This window comes from Cavia porcellus, unplaced genomic scaffold, assembly GCF_034190915.1.
Source record: "Cavia porcellus strain 051 isolate PalLab524CR breed Dunkin Hartley unplaced genomic scaffold, mCavPor4.1 scaffold_25, whole genome shotgun sequence".
Lineage (NCBI taxonomy): Eukaryota > Metazoa > Chordata > Mammalia > Rodentia > Caviidae > Cavia > Cavia porcellus.
Window position 1 is genome coordinate 31,806,108 of NW_026947508.1, and position 17,544 is coordinate 31,823,651.

At 39.3% G+C, this 17,544-nt stretch overlaps 1 protein-coding gene across 36 annotated transcripts in view; it reads left to right on the forward strand.

Annotated features, from left to right (window-relative positions):
• The window catches only part of Macf1 (microtubule actin crosslinking factor 1), a 342,822-nt gene that overhangs the window by 295,404 nt on the left and 29,874 nt on the right, over window positions 1-17,544 (forward strand). For all 36 annotated transcript variants that reach the window (XM_063236130.1, XM_063236132.1, XM_063236140.1 and 33 more), the window contains 17 exons: window positions 338-556; window positions 2,444-2,647; window positions 4,327-4,558; window positions 5,175-5,401; window positions 6,263-6,385; window positions 6,483-6,584; window positions 6,968-7,069; window positions 7,161-7,334; window positions 7,427-7,582; window positions 7,697-7,894; window positions 8,938-9,066; window positions 9,950-10,123; window positions 13,375-13,530; window positions 13,611-13,817; window positions 13,946-14,065; window positions 15,160-15,329; window positions 16,562-16,721. In XM_063236130.1, the coding sequence (XP_063092200.1) occupies window positions 338-556; window positions 2,444-2,647; window positions 4,327-4,558; window positions 5,175-5,401; window positions 6,263-6,385; window positions 6,483-6,584; window positions 6,968-7,069; window positions 7,161-7,334; window positions 7,427-7,582; window positions 7,697-7,894; window positions 8,938-9,066; window positions 9,950-10,123; window positions 13,375-13,530; window positions 13,611-13,817; window positions 13,946-14,065; window positions 15,160-15,329; window positions 16,562-16,721 (2,853 nt within the window). The remainder of the gene's footprint in view (window positions 1-337; window positions 557-2,443; window positions 2,648-4,326; window positions 4,559-5,174; window positions 5,402-6,262; window positions 6,386-6,482; window positions 6,585-6,967; window positions 7,070-7,160; window positions 7,335-7,426; window positions 7,583-7,696; window positions 7,895-8,937; window positions 9,067-9,949; window positions 10,124-13,374; window positions 13,531-13,610; window positions 13,818-13,945; window positions 14,066-15,159; window positions 15,330-16,561; window positions 16,722-17,544) is intronic.

Below are 17,544 nucleotides of genomic sequence, written 5' to 3' on the forward strand. Positions count from 1 at the left end.
GAGTCTAAATGCTAGAGTTCCAGAGAATCAGAATTCTATCATAGCTTCTGAAGTGTTCAGTTTTAAACTTATAATGATGCTGTACTTTTACATGTCATTGTCATTAATTTTGTTGAACAACTTTTGTGCTATTTTATTACCTTGTGTGCTATGTTTATATTTTTTAAATTAAAGAAATAATACATTTGTATGATAGATAAACTTAAAAATTTAAATAAATATTTAAAAATTTCCTTGTAATCTTATTAGCCCATAGTTAATAATTTCATGTGTTTCTTTAGACTTTTTTTAAGAGTTCTTAATAGTAATATTTTAAATTAAATAATTTTTCACTCAGGAAAAAACAGAATCTCTAATACAACAATATGAAGCCATTAGCCTACTCAATTCTGAGCGTTATGCCCGTCTAGAGCGGGCACAGGTCTTGGTGAACCAGTTTTGGGAAACTTATGAAGAGCTTAGCCCTTGGATTGAGGAAACTCGGACACTAATAGCACAGTTACCCCCTCCTGCAATTGATCATGAACAGCTCAGGCAGCAACAAGAAGAAATGAGGGTAAGGAACATGCTAAGTTCTATTTCATTACAGAATAAAAATGGATTCTGTAATTTTTTTCTAAAACAGCATATTTATTAGGGCCTGCTATGATTCATTCTTTTTTTTTTTTTTTTTTAAATCGGTACCAGGGATCAAACTCACGACTTTGTGCTTGCCAGGCAGACACTTACACCACAAGCTAAATCCCTGGCCCTGAATGTGTGCTATGTACGAGGCTTATGTTATGAAGTTAATTCCTAATCAGTTAAAATTTCCTTTCACAATAAAAAGACATGTTGAATTATTTTTTGTCATTTAATATGACTAATAAGATTATAGAAAGTATCAAGATCCTTTACACAGGTAAAGTAAGGATTAACTTTGTGGTAGTATTTGCCTAATGTGGTAATGAGGGGTGAATCTTTTAGAGACAGAGTGCCTAAACTGCAAGCCAAAACCCACTTGTTTATTACAAAGTACCAACACTGCAATAAAACTTGAATATTGAGGTTTTAATTTAGGGAAAACAACTCACATACTAAAAGAAAAACACAGTGGGGACTTGGGGTTTAGCTCAGCAGCATAAGCGCCTGCCTTACAAGCAGGCAGTCATAAGTTTGATCCCCGGTACCAATAAAAAGGAAAAAGACAAAAAAAAAGAAAAAAGAAAAACACAGTAACAGCTTTTAGTGATACAAACAGCCCAGTGTGGCACACATGCCATACATTCACCATCACTGACCTAGTGTATGTAAGGCCCTGGGTTCTGTCCCCACCACTGCAAAAACAAAACCAAACCCAAAAAACTCACCTCTTTAAAAAGCCAAGGAAATTTGAAGTATTTCCAAGGATGTTCAGGTATTGTCAGACTGAAGCTGTGGTTGGATGTCTCCCTCTCATGAAGCCCCACCCAGTTGGTGTGAGAGCTATGAAGAAATGTCAGAAAGCATTTGCTACATACAGTTAAGATGAAAGGGAAATTTATGCACACTTCAAATCATGTTGTTGTTTTTAAAAATTAGTTTAGTGCGAATGCTTATTATATTTTCCATATTCCTATAAGTGGAAGATTTAAACTGGAAATAGCTAATAGTAAAGTCAAACAGTAGTCAAAGTACCAAAATTGTTGCAATTCATAGCCTGCTTGGTATCTCTCAGTCTGGGGTAGTAGACAGATAATAAATCATAAATTACAGTATAGCACATGAAGGTATTCATGAGTAGAGTGAAATAGACTAGCATGAAGGTATTCATGAGTAGAGTGAAATAGACTAGCTTGAAATAGACTGGCTTCCAGGTTGATCAGAATACCTGAAGTAATTTTAGAAAGTTAAGAGACTGACTATGCTTTGTGGTGCACACCTTTAATTCCAACATATGGAAGGCTATGGCAGGAGGAATCACAAGTTCAAGACCAGCTTAAACCACATAGTAAAACCGTGTCAGAGAGACGGGTGTGTGTGTGTGTGTGTGTGTGTGTGTGTGTGTGTGTGTGTGTGAATGAATATGAGTGAGAATGTAAGAGAATTAGCATCAGGGTCCAAGAAGACAGTTCTTTTTCCATTTCCCCATAAATGGTAAGATGTTAGGGTTTTTTTTGTTTGTTTGTTTTTTGTTTTTTATCGGTACCAGAGATCGAACTCACAACTACCTGCTTGCAAGGCAGGTGCTTATGCCACTGAGCTAAATCCCCAGCCCCTAAGATGTTAGGTTTTGTTAATTTAATAATTCAGTTTGTTCCTCTCAAAGTTGATTTAGCTCTAATCAAAAACATGTAAGCTGAGTTTTGTTTTTTGTGGTGCTGAAGATCAAACATAGAGCCTCACATATGCAAAATATGTGCTCTACCACTGAGCTACATCCTTAGCCCTGCTCATTATGTGTTTATTGATGTGTCTTCCATAGCAACTGAGAGAATCCATTGCTGAACACAAACCTCATATTGATAAGCTTCTAAAGATAGGCCCACAACTAAAGGAGTTAAACCCAGAGGAAGGTAAAATGGTGGAAGAAAAATACCAGAAAGCGGAAAACATGTATGCCCAAATCAAAGAGGAAGTGCGTCAGCGGGCTCTGGCCCTGGACGAGGCTACTTCCCAGTCTGCTCAGGTCTGTGTATGTCTTATACTCCTGTAATGTTAAAACTGTCTGCTGCTCTAATCAGAAGGTCTTTGCGTCAGATGTTCCTATATACTTGGGAATATACAGACCAACGTGTCAATAATACAATATCAAAAGAGTAGCAAGCTTTGCTCACCTGCATTTGTATTTCTGTCAGTATGTTGGTGTGACATACTGACACTCTGTGAAGGGTAAAAGGCACATTGGCTGGTGTTTGGTTGATACTTTCCCTGAAAACTTCATATTGGAGTGATCCTTTAGCAAGGGTAATTTTGGATAAATTTATCTGGTAGGTCCTAAAGCTGCCTCAACAAAAGTCCAGAGCCTGTTGTCTTTGAGATTTAGAATGATGTAGCACATTAGCCTTCTTACTCAAGAAGCTACTAGCTTTCTAAATTGAGAGAAAGATACTTCATTAGGAAGAAGAGCCAAAAAGATGCATTAAACACCTCAGTGGACTTGAAGGCATGTAACTACATAATTTTTCAACTAATACTGTTAGTAGAACTTTGTCATGTCTGGGTATTTTATTCCTATGTTTAGTCTGTATTCTTGGTTAATATTTGTACTTACTCAAGTTTTTCCCCCCACCTCCCGTCCCATCTCTCACTCACATTGTGGAATGTGTTACTTTGTGTTGTTGCTGCCTGCTCCTGTCTTCCCCACATCGTCACATTTCATTGTTGTGTTGACCGCGCCCACCATAACAGATTACAGAGGTAAGGTACCCATCCCCACTGGGATTAGGGCTTTCTTATAAAGCGGAAAATTGAGACCATTGCCTGTAAAGAAATTCCCTTTACATTAGAATAAATTGTGTCATTGCAGTTATTATGTCACTTTCATTTGGGGTGGATTCCAGAAGTGAGGGAGTGATGGGAAGTGATTTTGTTACTGAATCTACTAGGACACATGAAATTGGTAAATCTTATGTAAGTAAGTAATGAATCCAGAGCTGGGTTTAGATAGCTTCTTTTAAGAGGTACGCTTAACTAGCTTGCTGTCTTTTCTCCCCATTCTGCATTACATTGTAAGTGAGAATTTATAGTTGTAGTCATGTTATTCAAAATACCAAAAATGAGAAGATAATAGTTTTTTTGAGAATAAGGTGAGATTCGGCCTTTCTTAATTACTTCTCATGATGCCAACATTTCCGTCTGACTGTTCCATACGGTGAATTATTAAATTATATGCCCTGATACTTTCAAACGCTGCCTCAGGCAGCATATTAAGTTCCCCATCCATGTGCACAGCTGGTGGAGGGCATCTAACTTGTTGGTCTGACCTGTTGCATGTGAGCGTCATCTGAGATGTTGACATACTGACTCACCAGTTTCATGGTCTTGTCTTTTTTTGTCATATTAGTTGGAGTAGGAGAAATAGTGTGACAGCATAAATGACTTGAGTTGATTTCTGGTGTATTACTTAATCTCTTTTGACTCTAAAATTAAGTACTGATTCTCCCCACCCCACCACAGGGCAGCTCTAGTGTGCTATGTCCGAAATGGTTTCTTAGCTGAACCCAACACTTAGGAGTTACCAGGCTAAGTTGAGCACAGATTATCCTAAACAGTAGTAGATTTGTACTTTGTCCTTATTCCCTAACGTTTCACTCAGAAGTGTGAGAAATTATTGCACTGTTTGGCTGATGTTTCAACCTTGTTTAGTTCCATGATAAAATTGAGCCCATGTTGGAGACTTTGGAGAATCTTTCCTCTCGCCTCCGTATGCCACCCCTGATCCCTGCTGAAGTGGACAAGATCAGAGAATGTATCAATGACAATAAGAGTGCCACCATGGAACTTGAAAAACTGCAGCCATCTTTTGAGGCCCTGAAGCGCTGTGGAGAAGAGCTCATTGGGCGATCTCAGGGAGCAGACAAGGATCTGGCTGCCAAAGGTACGTGATAGATACTATTATTTTCAAGGAAAACTCAGTAAATTCCAAGCTGCGATTATCTCCAGCATCCTACCAGATGTGTTTCATTGAATCTAAAGCAACCCCCAAATAGTGAGTATTCCACAAAGTCATTTGGAAGTCATTTAGAATTCAGGACACATTTGCCCATTGAAACAAGGTTACAATTGTTAGTTAAGATTCCCAGGCCAGGAAACAAATGCTCCTTTAACCCCTAATGTGAGTAAACTACAGTATCAATAGTGGATAGAACATAACTACCTTTTATAAGGCTTTCCATGGGAAAAACACAAGTTCAGCACAGAATACTAGAAGTAGAGATCCCCTTGCAGCCTCTTCATTTTTATCTCAGCAGCACCTTTATGTTGGGTTTCTAGACTGCTTCTATGATCCCTTTTTGTGGGGGATCAACATAAACAGAAAATGTTAGTGTAGAAATAATAGGATTAAAACTAACATGGAAAACTGGCCATTGGTTACACATTTTTTGAGCTGCTTTTAGAGGTTGTTTCACTGAAAATGTCAGAATTAGATGGAATTTCTGATGAGACAGCTTTGAAGTATTTAGAGAAGCCTTATTCTTCTTTATCCCCCTCAGAAATTCAGGACAAACTGGATCAAATGGTGTTCTTCTGGGAAGACATCAAAGCTCGGGCTGAAGAAAGAGAAATTAAATTCCTTGATGTCCTCGAATTGGCGGAGAAATTCTGGTACGACATGGCAGCTCTTTTGACCACCATCAGAGACACTCAGGATATTGTCCATGACTTAGAGAGCCCAGGCATTGACCCATCCATCATCAAGCAACAGGTTGAAGCTGCCGAGGTAAGAGGAAAACAAAACTTCCCTTATGTGTGTCCTTTAGCAAAGCATTTTATCCAAGTATGTTGTATTAGCTGCTTTATTGGTTTTTTGTTTTGTAAGTCTTTTTTCAATTTGAAAACACCTCCTTATTATAGTAAATTTCTTTAATATAGAAAGTCAGACAGTAGAAAACAAAAACTAATTTTGTACTCATCATCCAGATTCGGTAGTTTTACTTTAACATCTTTTACTTAGCATGGGCCAGTGATGTGGTGGAAGTCATATGTCTCTCTAGTCTTTCTGAGAAGTCTATAATAAATGTGTGTCTTATCTAGTCCACTTAGCACAAGCGAGCCTACTTGGTATTACCTTTCACATCTCGTACCCCTCTGTGCGTCATCCCTTGAAACCATGTTTTAGGATCTGGAACAGAACTGGCTTTCTTCAGGATTAAACAGCCCAGCCTCTACCATTATGCTAGTCTGTCAGTGCTCACATTTGTGACCTGCACTGTACTATTTCTCCCTTGTTAATATTTCTTTCCAAAATAGACTCTGGATTATAATTTCCTTGGAGGCAGGAAAGGATGAGCTGTTAGTAAATTATCAAAGTTCATTGTAAAAATACATACTGTCAATTTTTATTCTTGCAATTTTATCTTTGAACGCTCATCATATTTGTATGTATAATATTTTGTATATATGTGGGCAAAAGCTACTTGGTGCCTGAAGCTACACCATCTAAATAAAACAAAATCTGAAGAGCACTGAAAGTTTGTGAGAGTGACAGTTGTGTTCAGTGTCTGCTTTCAACAGTCTGTAAGTTTGGGAGGTTCTGTTCTGCTTTCTGCTATGACTCAACGTTCTGTTCCTTTATGTGTAGACTATTAAGGAGGAGACAGATGGTCTGCATGAGGAGTTGGAATTTATTCGAATCCTTGGAGCAGATTTGATTTTTGCCTGTGGCGAAACTGAGAAGCCTGAAGTGAAAAAGAGCATTGATGAGGTGTGGAGAATGGATGAGGGATTCAGATGAAACATTAGTGGGTTCAGCCCAGAGAATGATATTAATTAAAGAATCTGATGGAATGTTTTTCTCCTAGATGAATAATGCTTGGGAGAACTTAAATAAAACATGGAAAGAGAGGCTCGAAAAACTTGAGGATGCTATGCAAGCAGCTGTGCATTATCAAGACACTCTTCAGGTAAGATGCTAGGGGGTGACCACCAAGATAGTACAAGTTCCATGTACAAGTTCCATCTTCTTTTGGTCATTTTCTAGATTCAGTGCAAAACAGTAGGTCATCTTCATAGGACCTCAGTGTTCTCGAACCTAAGATACAACTGTTTCTACATTTATAGCTGAAGATTCTACCCCTACCATTTTTGTCAGGGGTAGAATTGATCATGTGCTTACCCTATCTGTACTCATTTAGCTCTACAACAAAGCTGCCTTACTAAGGCATCGTTTGCAAAGGCTTCAAGCCCAGGTTATCATGAAGTATAATGTTAGCAAGGATAGTGAAAACTCTCTCCAGGTGCCTTATTTTTGGGGTTTGTTTGTTTATTTTTCTGTGTTATTTTTTAGGCTATGTTTGATTGGCTGGATAACACTGTGATTAAACTCTGCACCATGCCCCCTGTTGGCACTGACCTCAACACTGTCAAAGATCAGTTAAATGAGATGAAGGTTTGTATCCCAGAATAGCTTTGGAAGAAAAATTGCTTGGTAGTTTTATAAAGGCTTGGTTTGATATTAATACTGAGTACATCTTTGATAGGAGTTCAAAGTGGAAGTTTACCAACAACAAATTGAGATGGAGAAGCTCAATCACCAGGGTGAACTAATGTTAAAGAAAGCTACTGATGAAACAGACAGAGACATTATACGAGAGCCACTGACAGAACTCAAACACCTCTGGGAGAACCTGGGTGAAAAAATTGCCTACAGACAGGTAGGGCAAGTGGTTGAAGGCATAAACAGACTGCTGTTTGCTCTTTTTTTAATTCCCTAACAAATCTTCCCTCTCTGTCTTGTTCTGAGCAGCATAAGCTAGAAGGTGCTCTCTTGGCCCTTGGCCAGTTCCAGCATGCCTTAGAGGAACTCATGGGCTGGCTGACTCACACCGAAGAGTTGCTGGATGCTCAGAGACCAATAAGTGGAGACCCAAAAGTCATTGAAGTTGAGCTCGCAAAGCACCATGTACGTATTTCCATATTTCATTTCCAGCTCTGCTGCTTTGAGACCAGATATTTCCTTCTAGGCAGGTTTGATGATACTCATAGAGACAAATTAATGTCATTAAACATCTTACAGGTTCTAAAAAATGATGTTTTGGCTCATCAAGCCACAGTGGAAACAGTCAACAAAGCTGGAAATGAGCTTCTTGAATCTAGTGCTGGAGATGATGCCAGCAGCCTGCGAAGCCGCTTAGAAACTATGAACCAGTGCTGGGAGTCAGTGCTGCAGAAGACAGAGGAGAGGGAACAGCAGCTTCAGTCCACACTGCAGCAGGTATGTGCACCGTCCAAGGCAGGAAGAGAGGTCTGCATGTGACTGCCACTGCGAGAAGGCCTGCGTCAGAGGAAAGCACGGTGGGGAAACCCTTCTGAAACGGTCTGCAGAGAACAGTGTTTTACTAGGTGGCTCTTCCTGGATTAGTCAGTAGCTTTATTCATCATTCAAAGTAGTAGATCTTTACTATAACTCACTCTGTTCACAGATTTTATTTTCTTTATTAAGTTCTTCCCTCTTCAGCAAGACCTTAATCAGTTCATTCTTCAGATATGTACTCTGTTACAATGAAATCTGCAGGATTCTGCTAGATTAAACAAATACATTGTGCTGAACCTACCGTGGAAAACTAGCTGAGAGCATCCCAGCATTCCTCCCTCACAGTTTGTCCTAGGATCTTTTTTTTAAATCCATTTTATTTCAAGGAGAAAAAGAAAAAACTAAAATAAAATTTCAAAACTCATCAATCAGGGGGCAACAATGGTACATACATTGTACGTTGTCGTCCCTAAATCATTCACCCAGAGCACAAGATATCTGCATTCGGTTGTCCAAAACATAACAAAACTGTTTAATGAACTAAGAGAAATCAGTAGCATAACTACCTTAATTTTTTAACATACATACATATATATATATATTGTGTCTTTCAACTTCTCACTGAGATATGATGTTTACACATGTGTCTTATTTCACTAATCAGTATGGTTTCAAGTTGTATCCATTTACCTATAAAAGTCTCCAGTTTATCCTTCTTTGTGGCTGAGTAGTACTCCATTGTATAAAACTACATCTTTTTTATCCGTTCTTCAGTTGATGAGCATTTAGGTTGTTTCCAAGATCTGGCTGCTATAAACATGGGTGCACATATATCACTGTGGAATGATAACTTTTAATTCTTTTGGGAAGATGCCCAGAATGGAATTGGCTGGATTGAATGGGACCTCTAGTCCCTGGCTTTTCCTCATAGGATTCTTTACAGTTCACGTTTGAAGCTAAGACTTGACTGCTTTTATAATGCTGATATGTCTTTCTCTTAAAAGGCCCAAGGTTTTCACAGTGAAATTGAAGATTTTCTCTTGGAGTTGACTAGGATGGAGAGCCAGCTGTCTGCATCTAAGCCCACAGGAGGACTTCCTGAAACTGCTAGGGAGCAGCTTGATACACATATGGTAATAGTGATTTCTTCAAACTGAGCATAAGCAGCCCACACTCAGCACCTGCTTTCTGAGCTCACAGGGAATGCATACCTAGGAGTCTACAAAGGAGCACATTTTTACCAACAGCATGTAGTACAGCTTGGGTGCTGCTGCTTTCCTACCAGCTCCCATACCTCACCAGGGGTGGAGGTAGTGACAGGAGCAAGTAGCCACAAGGACACCAGGGAGCTGGTCAATTCTGAGTTGATCTGTTTGGTTAGTGTAACTGTAATCAGAAGGTGGTGAACAAACAACATTTAAGGGCCTGGGGACATAACTTGTTGGTAAAACATGTGTCTAGCATGTACAAGGCCCTAGATTCAGTTTCCAGTACCAGAAAAATAAATAATATGTAGCACAGACATGTTTGTACTTAATAAGACTGTACAATGAGGTAAAGAGAATCAGAAATTGACAATTTTTTAAGAAAGCATGCTGAAGCTAACCGTAGTCCCAGTACTGAGGCGGGAGGATCTCTGCAAGTTCAAGGCCACTGCATTGCATAGTGAAACCTTGTCTGGGGGTGGGGGATATATACATGATGTTGAAAACAAAAGGCAACATGATTTCTAGACAAGCCCTTCATGAAAAGGGAAATAAATTATAGTCTATTTTTGTCACTTTTGATCCTAAAAAAAATTTTTGTTCTATTTACTTGTGACAAATCATTTTAGTATTAAGGAAGAATGATGAATTTTATTCCTTAACAACTCAACAGTTGCACTGAATGCAAAAACATCTTTTAAATCAAGATGAGACCTTCCTAGGCTTTTGCGGAGTGTCCTGGTAGATCTTGAGTGTCTTCAGAGAATGGGTGTTACTGATATCTTTCTTTCTTGTCTTTTTTTTTTTATAGGAACTGTATTCCCAGTTAAAGGCGAAGGAAGAGACATACAACCAGCTGCTTGACAAAGGCAGGCTCATGCTCCTAAGCCGTGATGATTCTGGGTCGGGCTCAAAGACAGAGCAGAGTGTAGCACTCTTGGAGCAGAAATGGCGTGTGGTCAGCAGTAAGCTGGAAGAAAGAAAGGTATACCCTCAGGGCCCTGTGTCTGAACAGTTCAGTTGATGATAGTGGTAGTGATGTAATTATCATCTTGTTTTGATGAAGATTTTCCAAAGATCAGTATACTGTGATAAATTGCAGAACTGATACTCAGTTATCTTCATACCACTCCAGCTATCTTCTGTTTCTCTTTCCATCTTTGTCAAAATACATGATGAGGGGGGCTGGGGATTTAGCTTAGCGGCATAAGCGCCTACCTTGCAAGCAGACAGTCGTGAGTTCGATGCCCGGTACCGATAAAAAGGAAAAAGATTAAAAAAAAAAAAAAAAATGCACGATGAGGGACTGGGGATTTAGCTCAGCGGCATAAGCGCCTGCTTTGCAAGCGCATGGTCGTGAGTTTGATCTCCCATACCAATAAAAAAAAAAGGAAAAAAATGCATGATGAGTATTTCTGCTGACAATTGCTTTTACAATTATTCGTTCTGTTTCTCTATCAGTTAAGATGTTGCTGTCCACTACTCTTCAAGGTGGACTTTGTGTCCCATATTAGCAGCCCGTTTGTGTTAACTGCTTAAAACAGGGTTTCATTGGAGTTAGTAAATTGAGATTAAGAGGGTGGGAACAGAGCAGGTCTAACAGTTTTCCATAAGGAATGTGACTAACAGTTTTCCGTAAGGAATTCAGTTTCTAGTGTAAGTACAATGTGCAAGGAACTTAACTAAAAATCAAAAAAGAAGTACATTGTAGGGCTTGTCACCCTTCCACCAAAATTAAGGTTTTTTTCTGTGTAATAGTAATCAAGATCAAGACACTTCCCCAAAAGATTATTTTTCATGAGGACAAAATTTTACTCTGGTTTTTGCTAGTCAGACTGACTGCAAAATATGCATGCAAATCTGCTGGGCACACCTACTCAGTATATACTCAGAAGCCCCAGACACTGTGCTAGTTTATATTGGAAGCAGTAGGTAAACGGACCCTATCAGTATGAAGCAAATGGGCAGAAGGATGTAAGATGGATAGTCACACACAGAGATGAACATTTTAAGAGAGGAATTAATTTCATGCAACCCTTCTAGGAACAGTGGCCAGAGGACCTGAGTATATGGCTATATTCTAACCTGTGGACAGGCTCCTACACAGGCAGAACACAAAAATGGGACTAGAGAACCAGGCAGAGTCTGGTTCGTAATTAAGACATTTCCTAAGAGGGGGGCAGAATGTCTCAAAACTTAGTTGGTCATCATCTGTCTGATCAAGGAAAGCCACTGTCAAGGATAGCTATTTCTGATGTTGCAGAAACATTGCATTGCAGTATTACAAAATCATTTATTAAATGTATATGGTGCTGGGGCTGGGGATTTAGCTCAGCAGCATAAGCACCTTCCTTGCAAGTGTGCAGTTATGAGTTCGATCCCTGGTACTGATAAAAACGAAAAAGACAAAAAAAAAAAAAAAATGTATATGGTGCTTGCCAGGCATGGTGGCATATGCCTGAATCCCAACACTTGGCAGGCCAAGGCAGGAGTATTACTGTGAGTTCAACGCTAACCTGGGCTACACAGTGAGTTCAAGGCTGGCCTAAACTGCAGAGTTAAACCCTGTCTCAAAAAAAAAACACAAAAATAAATACATAGTAAATGTATATGCTGCTATGTTGCTGTAGATACTATGATAAGAGGAAATTCCAGCTGTCTAGGAAGTTGTAACATTAATTTCTAAACATTCCTATGATAGATTTTTAGGCAAACCCTATTTTCCATTCTCTACCTGACTTGTTTAAACTGGGTCAGTTCCTGTGTGCGCCAGCCTGAGTACTAGGGATCAAACCTAGGGCTTCACACATTTGAGGCAAGTGCTCTACTACTGAGCTACATTTCTAGCCCTGTATGTACATCTTGATAACATTTATCATAAGGTTTTTGAGGAGATTACAAAAGTAACCTGAAAGGACAAACAAGAAAATAGAAATCATAATGTAATACATCAGCTAGAATAGCAGTTAACTTTTAGGTGTATGTCTTGAATTTTATTTTTCCTATGAATACTTTTTTTATTTGTTTGTTTGTTTTTGTTTTTTGTGGCTGGGTCTCGCTGTACAGTGCAGGCTGACCTCAAACTCACAGTAGTACTCCTGTCTCAGCCTCCCAAGTGCTGGGATTATAGGCATGCACCTCTACACTCAGCCCATACATTCATTTTTAACATATTCTGAACATATTTTTTCCCCCTTAGTACCCAGGGAGTGAGTGCTGAACTAAACCCCCAGACTTTTTTCATGTATTTCTATTTTGAGACAGGGTCTTGCTAAGTGTCCAACTTGCCCCAACTGGGCTGGAAATTTGGTCCTCATGCCTCAGCTCTCTGAGTAGCTGGGATTATAGGTACACACCACCACATCCAGCTTGGATGTTCATTTTAACAACCTGTTGTTTTAGTTTGTCTGCCTCGATGTTGAGCTGGCAGGGAAAAGTGATCAGGGGGTGAGTCCATTAGGATGGAGCTTGTGGACACTGGAATTGGAGTGCGTTTCTGCCTGACGGCATTTGTCCTGAATGTCATTACTTTGCCATTCTGATTTAGATCAAAGTATCTGAACATTTACATCCAGTGGTATTAGGTTTTTGCTGTTTTTGTTGTAATTTTTCTCGTTACCTTTTTTTTTTTCCCCCTCGGTACCAGGGATCGAACTCACGACTGCCTGCTTGCAAGGCAGGTGCTTATGCCGCTGAGCTAAATCCCCAGCCCCTCATTACCTTTTCTACTCGTAAGATAAATATACATTTTAGACCGAGGCATTTTATGTGTCACATTTCTGAAAATGTGTATTCAGATGGCACTACAGTAGACATTTTCTTTACAGCCATGCAACTTTTTAGCTCTCTTTACACCACCAAAGGTGGGGGGGGGGGGCATTAAAAGACACTGAGATTACCCAGAGTAGGTTGCAGGTCCTGCCACTCTCCCCACTAAGGATCTGCTCACTTATATTTGTTGAATAGTTTCTTCTGTTCTGCAAAGTCCCAGGAGCTGAGAAAAGAACTCAGCTGCTAATTGTATGCTTTCTTTTTCTTCATAGAGTTTTGATCCAGTTGTTTCAATTTCAGACCCTAACATTAAATTGTCTACTTCTTTATACAAAAAGTCTGTTTGGAGGCTGAATGAGGCTTTCTATTTAGAGATCATTTCATTTGGTGTGTAATTCATCTTTTGCCATTGGAAATGTAATTCCTGAATTGAGCACCTTTTTTTGTCTTTTACTTAAAATTCAGTTAAAGCTGGAAGAGGCCCTCAGCTTGGCAACAGAATTCCAGAATTCCCTACAAGAGTTTATCAACTGGCTTACTCTAGCAGAGCAGAGTTTAAACATCGCTCCTTCCCCCAGCCTGATTTTAAACACTGTCCTTTCTCAGATAGAGGAGCACAAGGTAACTATGACTCATAGTGTTACCTTCTTTTTGAAGGGGAAATAGTACTTATATATTAAAAACCAATGTTTTTCCCTCAGGTTTTCGCTAATGAAGTGAATGCCCATCGAGACCACATCATCGAGCTGGATCAAACAGGGAATCAGTTAAAATTCCTTAGCCAAAAACAGGATGTTGTTTTGATCAAGAATTTGTTAGTTAGCGTCCAGTCTCGGTGGGAGAAGGTTGTCCAGCGATCCATTGAAAGAGGGCGATCACTAGATGATGCCAGGAAGCGGGCAAAACAAGTAAGTTATAAAAGATGTTAATTTATTAAATGAGCTTGGGCTACATGTTTGGGTTTCTGGAGTGGTTCCCATAAATGAATTATGTAGTTTACTTACTTGTTCCTGTTGCAATGTGTTTCTTGTTTTAGTTCCATGAAGCTTGGAAGAAACTGATTGACTGGCTAGAAGATGCGGAGAGTCACCTAGACTCGGAACTGGAGATATCCAATGACCCAGACAAAATTAAACTTCAGCTTTCTAAGCATAAGGTAAAACAGTTAATTACTCTTAAGTACTAAGATGGTATAAGCATGTAGCATGCTTAAGATTAGAAATAAGAGCTAAACGAGGCCAGAGATTTAGCTGAGCCGCATAAGTGCCTGCCTGGCAAGTACAAGACCATGAATTCTATCCCCAGTACCAAAAAAGAAGACCTAAAGTCAAGATGGTGAAGGATTTCTTCTTTCTTCTTTTCTCAGTCTTGGGGCTTGAACCTAGGGCCTGGCATGTGCTAGGAAAGCGCTCATCACTGAGTTACATCTGCAGCCCCAACCCCAGGATTCCATTTTATATCTGGGCGCTGCCCAACCATGACGTTGCTCTTTTAAGTAGGAGTACGAGCAAAGCAGTTATTGGAATAACCAGTCAAAACTGTATGCTTTTGGAAATTGCTATGTACTGCTATAAATGGCATAAATAAAAAATTATCCTTAGGATAGGTTATTACTCATTTTAGTTTGGTTTAGTTTTTTATACAATGTATTTTTTTCCTCTTCTAGTACTGAGGATTAAACATATGGCCCCACAGACTAGGCAAGCATTCTATCACTGAGCTACCTCCTCACTGTCATTTTATTTCAGTCAGACAGGGTGCTATTAATTGGCCCAGTCTGGTTTTGAATTTGTAGTCCTTCTGCCTCAGCCTCCCAAGTAGCTGGGAATGAGGGCCAAGGATTTAGCTCAGCGACACAAAGCACCTTCCTAGCAAGCGTGAGGTTGTGAGTCCAATTCCTGGTACCAAAAAAAAAAAAAAACTAAGTAACTGGGAGTATAGATATATGCCAGCTCACCCAGCCATATTTGATCTTTAACCTGAAAAGTCAAATTTTTATTGTTGATTCATATTAAGGCATCATATAATATGTGTGTGTATGCTGAGAATAAACTCAAGGCCTTGTAGCTTTTTTTTTTTCTTTTTCCGCTGCATAGTTTAGGCTGGTCTTGAGTTCACTGAGTTCAGGTTGGCCTCAAACTCTCGATGATCCTCCTGCCTCTGCCTCCTGAGTGCTAGGATTGCAACTCATTTGTTTATCAGCATTTTGTTTATTTTATCATATGCTTATTCTTTTCTTTCTGAAAACAGGAGTTTCAGAAAACACTTGGGGGCAAACAGCCTGTGTATGATACCACAATTAGAACTGGGAGAGCATTGAAAGAGAAGACTCTGCTTGCTGATGATACACAGAAACTTGACAACTTACTGGGAGAAGTCAGAGACAAATGGGATACTGTTTGTGGCAAGTCTGTGGAGCGGTGAGTATGAGTGTTCCTTGTAGGGTAGACAGCGTGACAGAAGTAACTAAGAGACTTCAGATGGTGACAAAGCTAATGCATCAGTAGAAGGTTGTGAATTCAGCATTACAACGTGATTTTAATAGAATGTATTACAATTCTTAAACTTGAACCTTACTGTATTAGCAAAGGTGAGACCTGCAAAAAAATCATACCAACAATAACAGAAGATCAGTAATTCTACATACTTGTAAATCACAAATTTGTAATACCAATAACTATGTGTCCAAACAGTGCCCCTAATAATTAACACTCATAGAAACCAGTGAGGTGGCTCCTATTTTTATTCCCATCTTACAAATGAGAAAATGTTCACAAGAGGGTTCTTAACTCCCCCAAGATCACTCAACTAAGTGGCAGAACTGGGGTTTGAACTTACACAGTTTGGTTCTAGAAGCTATACTTTTCCATCTACTCATACCCACTAGGCAATGCTAAATATTACACCTTATGTGTACTCTTTGGCCTTCTAACTTTTTTGATGAGGCAGCTGGGCTTCAAAAAGATAAAGAGATGGCCAAGATCACACAAATGGTGCAGAGCTGAGAGTTGAACTCCTAACCCCACACCATTACCAAAACCAACTGCCATTCCCTGACTAGTGTGCTACAAAGTAATTAACACAGACCTTGGGTTGTTGGGGTATGTCCTTATATTATTGAATTGTGAGATTTCTAGGGATATCTATATCCATTTGTGCACTATACTTTCTAAAGAGTAGCTTTAAAATGTTTGTGAAGCCTAGAATGATAGTGCACACCTGTAATCCCAGCACTCAGGAGGCTGAGGCAGGAGGATCACAGCAAGTTCAATGCCAGCCTGAACTGCATAGCGAGACCTTGTCTCAAAAACAATGTCTCTACATATCTCTCTCAGTCACTTTTTATTCTTAATTGTTCTAGCATGAAGTCACTCTAGAGTTCAAGCAGTATTCCCTTTCAGTAATTGGAATTGTGAACTATCTTTTTAAATCCACTTTATTACAAGGGAAAAAAGAAAAAAACTAAAGCAAAATTTATGAACTATTTTTATAAAGAATTCCTAAAGCCAGGCCTGGTGTTGCACACCTGTAATCCCAGCACTTGGAAGGCTGAGGATAGGGAGTTCTAGCCCAGCCTACCCACAGAGTGAGACTGTTTCTCAAGAAAAAAAAAGAAGTCCTAAACATGGTGGAGTTTCTGTTCTTTTCTTAGACAGCATAAATTGGAGGAAGCACTGCTGTTTTCAGGCCAGTTCATGGACGCATTGCAAGCACTGGTTGACTGGTTGTACAAGGTTGAGCCACAGCTGGCAGAGGATCAACCTGTACATGGGGACCTTGACCTCGTCATGAACCTCATGGATGCCCACAAGGTGAGAATTGACATTTAGGCTTCATAGTGGGCAGTGCCGTTAAATCATCTGCCTTTTGGTCTGGGTCAGCCACCAAGGAAGAAGGAAAGACTGATAGCCTCTATCTGCTGAGAAGCTGATTCTTGTTTCTTCTTTTTTCCCTCCAAGTCTTATTTTTTATTAGTCCATGTTTGTAGCAGCTAATGATCATATTCCTCATGGAGAGTTTCCATGTGCATTACACAGTATAAATTTTTTTAGCCCCCTTCTTTTTTATTACTCATCCCCCTGGCATTGGCTCCTTGATTTCTGTGTTTTAACTTTTGCTGAGATTCAACATCAGTCACAAAGAATTTACTAAAATTGGTTTAAGTCACATTTAACAATATGTAAACTTTACTTTGAGATTCTTTTTCTTCCTGTGTGTTTTAGTCGAGTCATAAAATGAATTTAAATCAAGAATGAGACCTTTAAAGTGTTCATTTCCACTAACACCTAAAATAGAAATAAGATTCATTCGTTTGTTTTTTCTTTCTTTTCTTTTCTTTCCTTTCCTTTTCTTTTCTTTTCTTTTCTTTTCTTTTCTTTTCTTTTCTTTTCTTTTCTTTTGCTGTCTCACCATGCTGTTCAGGATGTTCTTGAACTCGTTTTGTAGCCCACGCTGGCCTTGAACTCACAGCAATCGTCCTGCCTCACCCTCCTGAATGCTGGGATTCTAGGTGCCACCACACTGGCAACAGATTAACACTATGCTCACCATTCTTTCAGTCACTATTTAACGTAACCTATACCTTTCATGTTGCATTACACAATATCCTCCTTTTATCTTGAAATTGTATCAAAT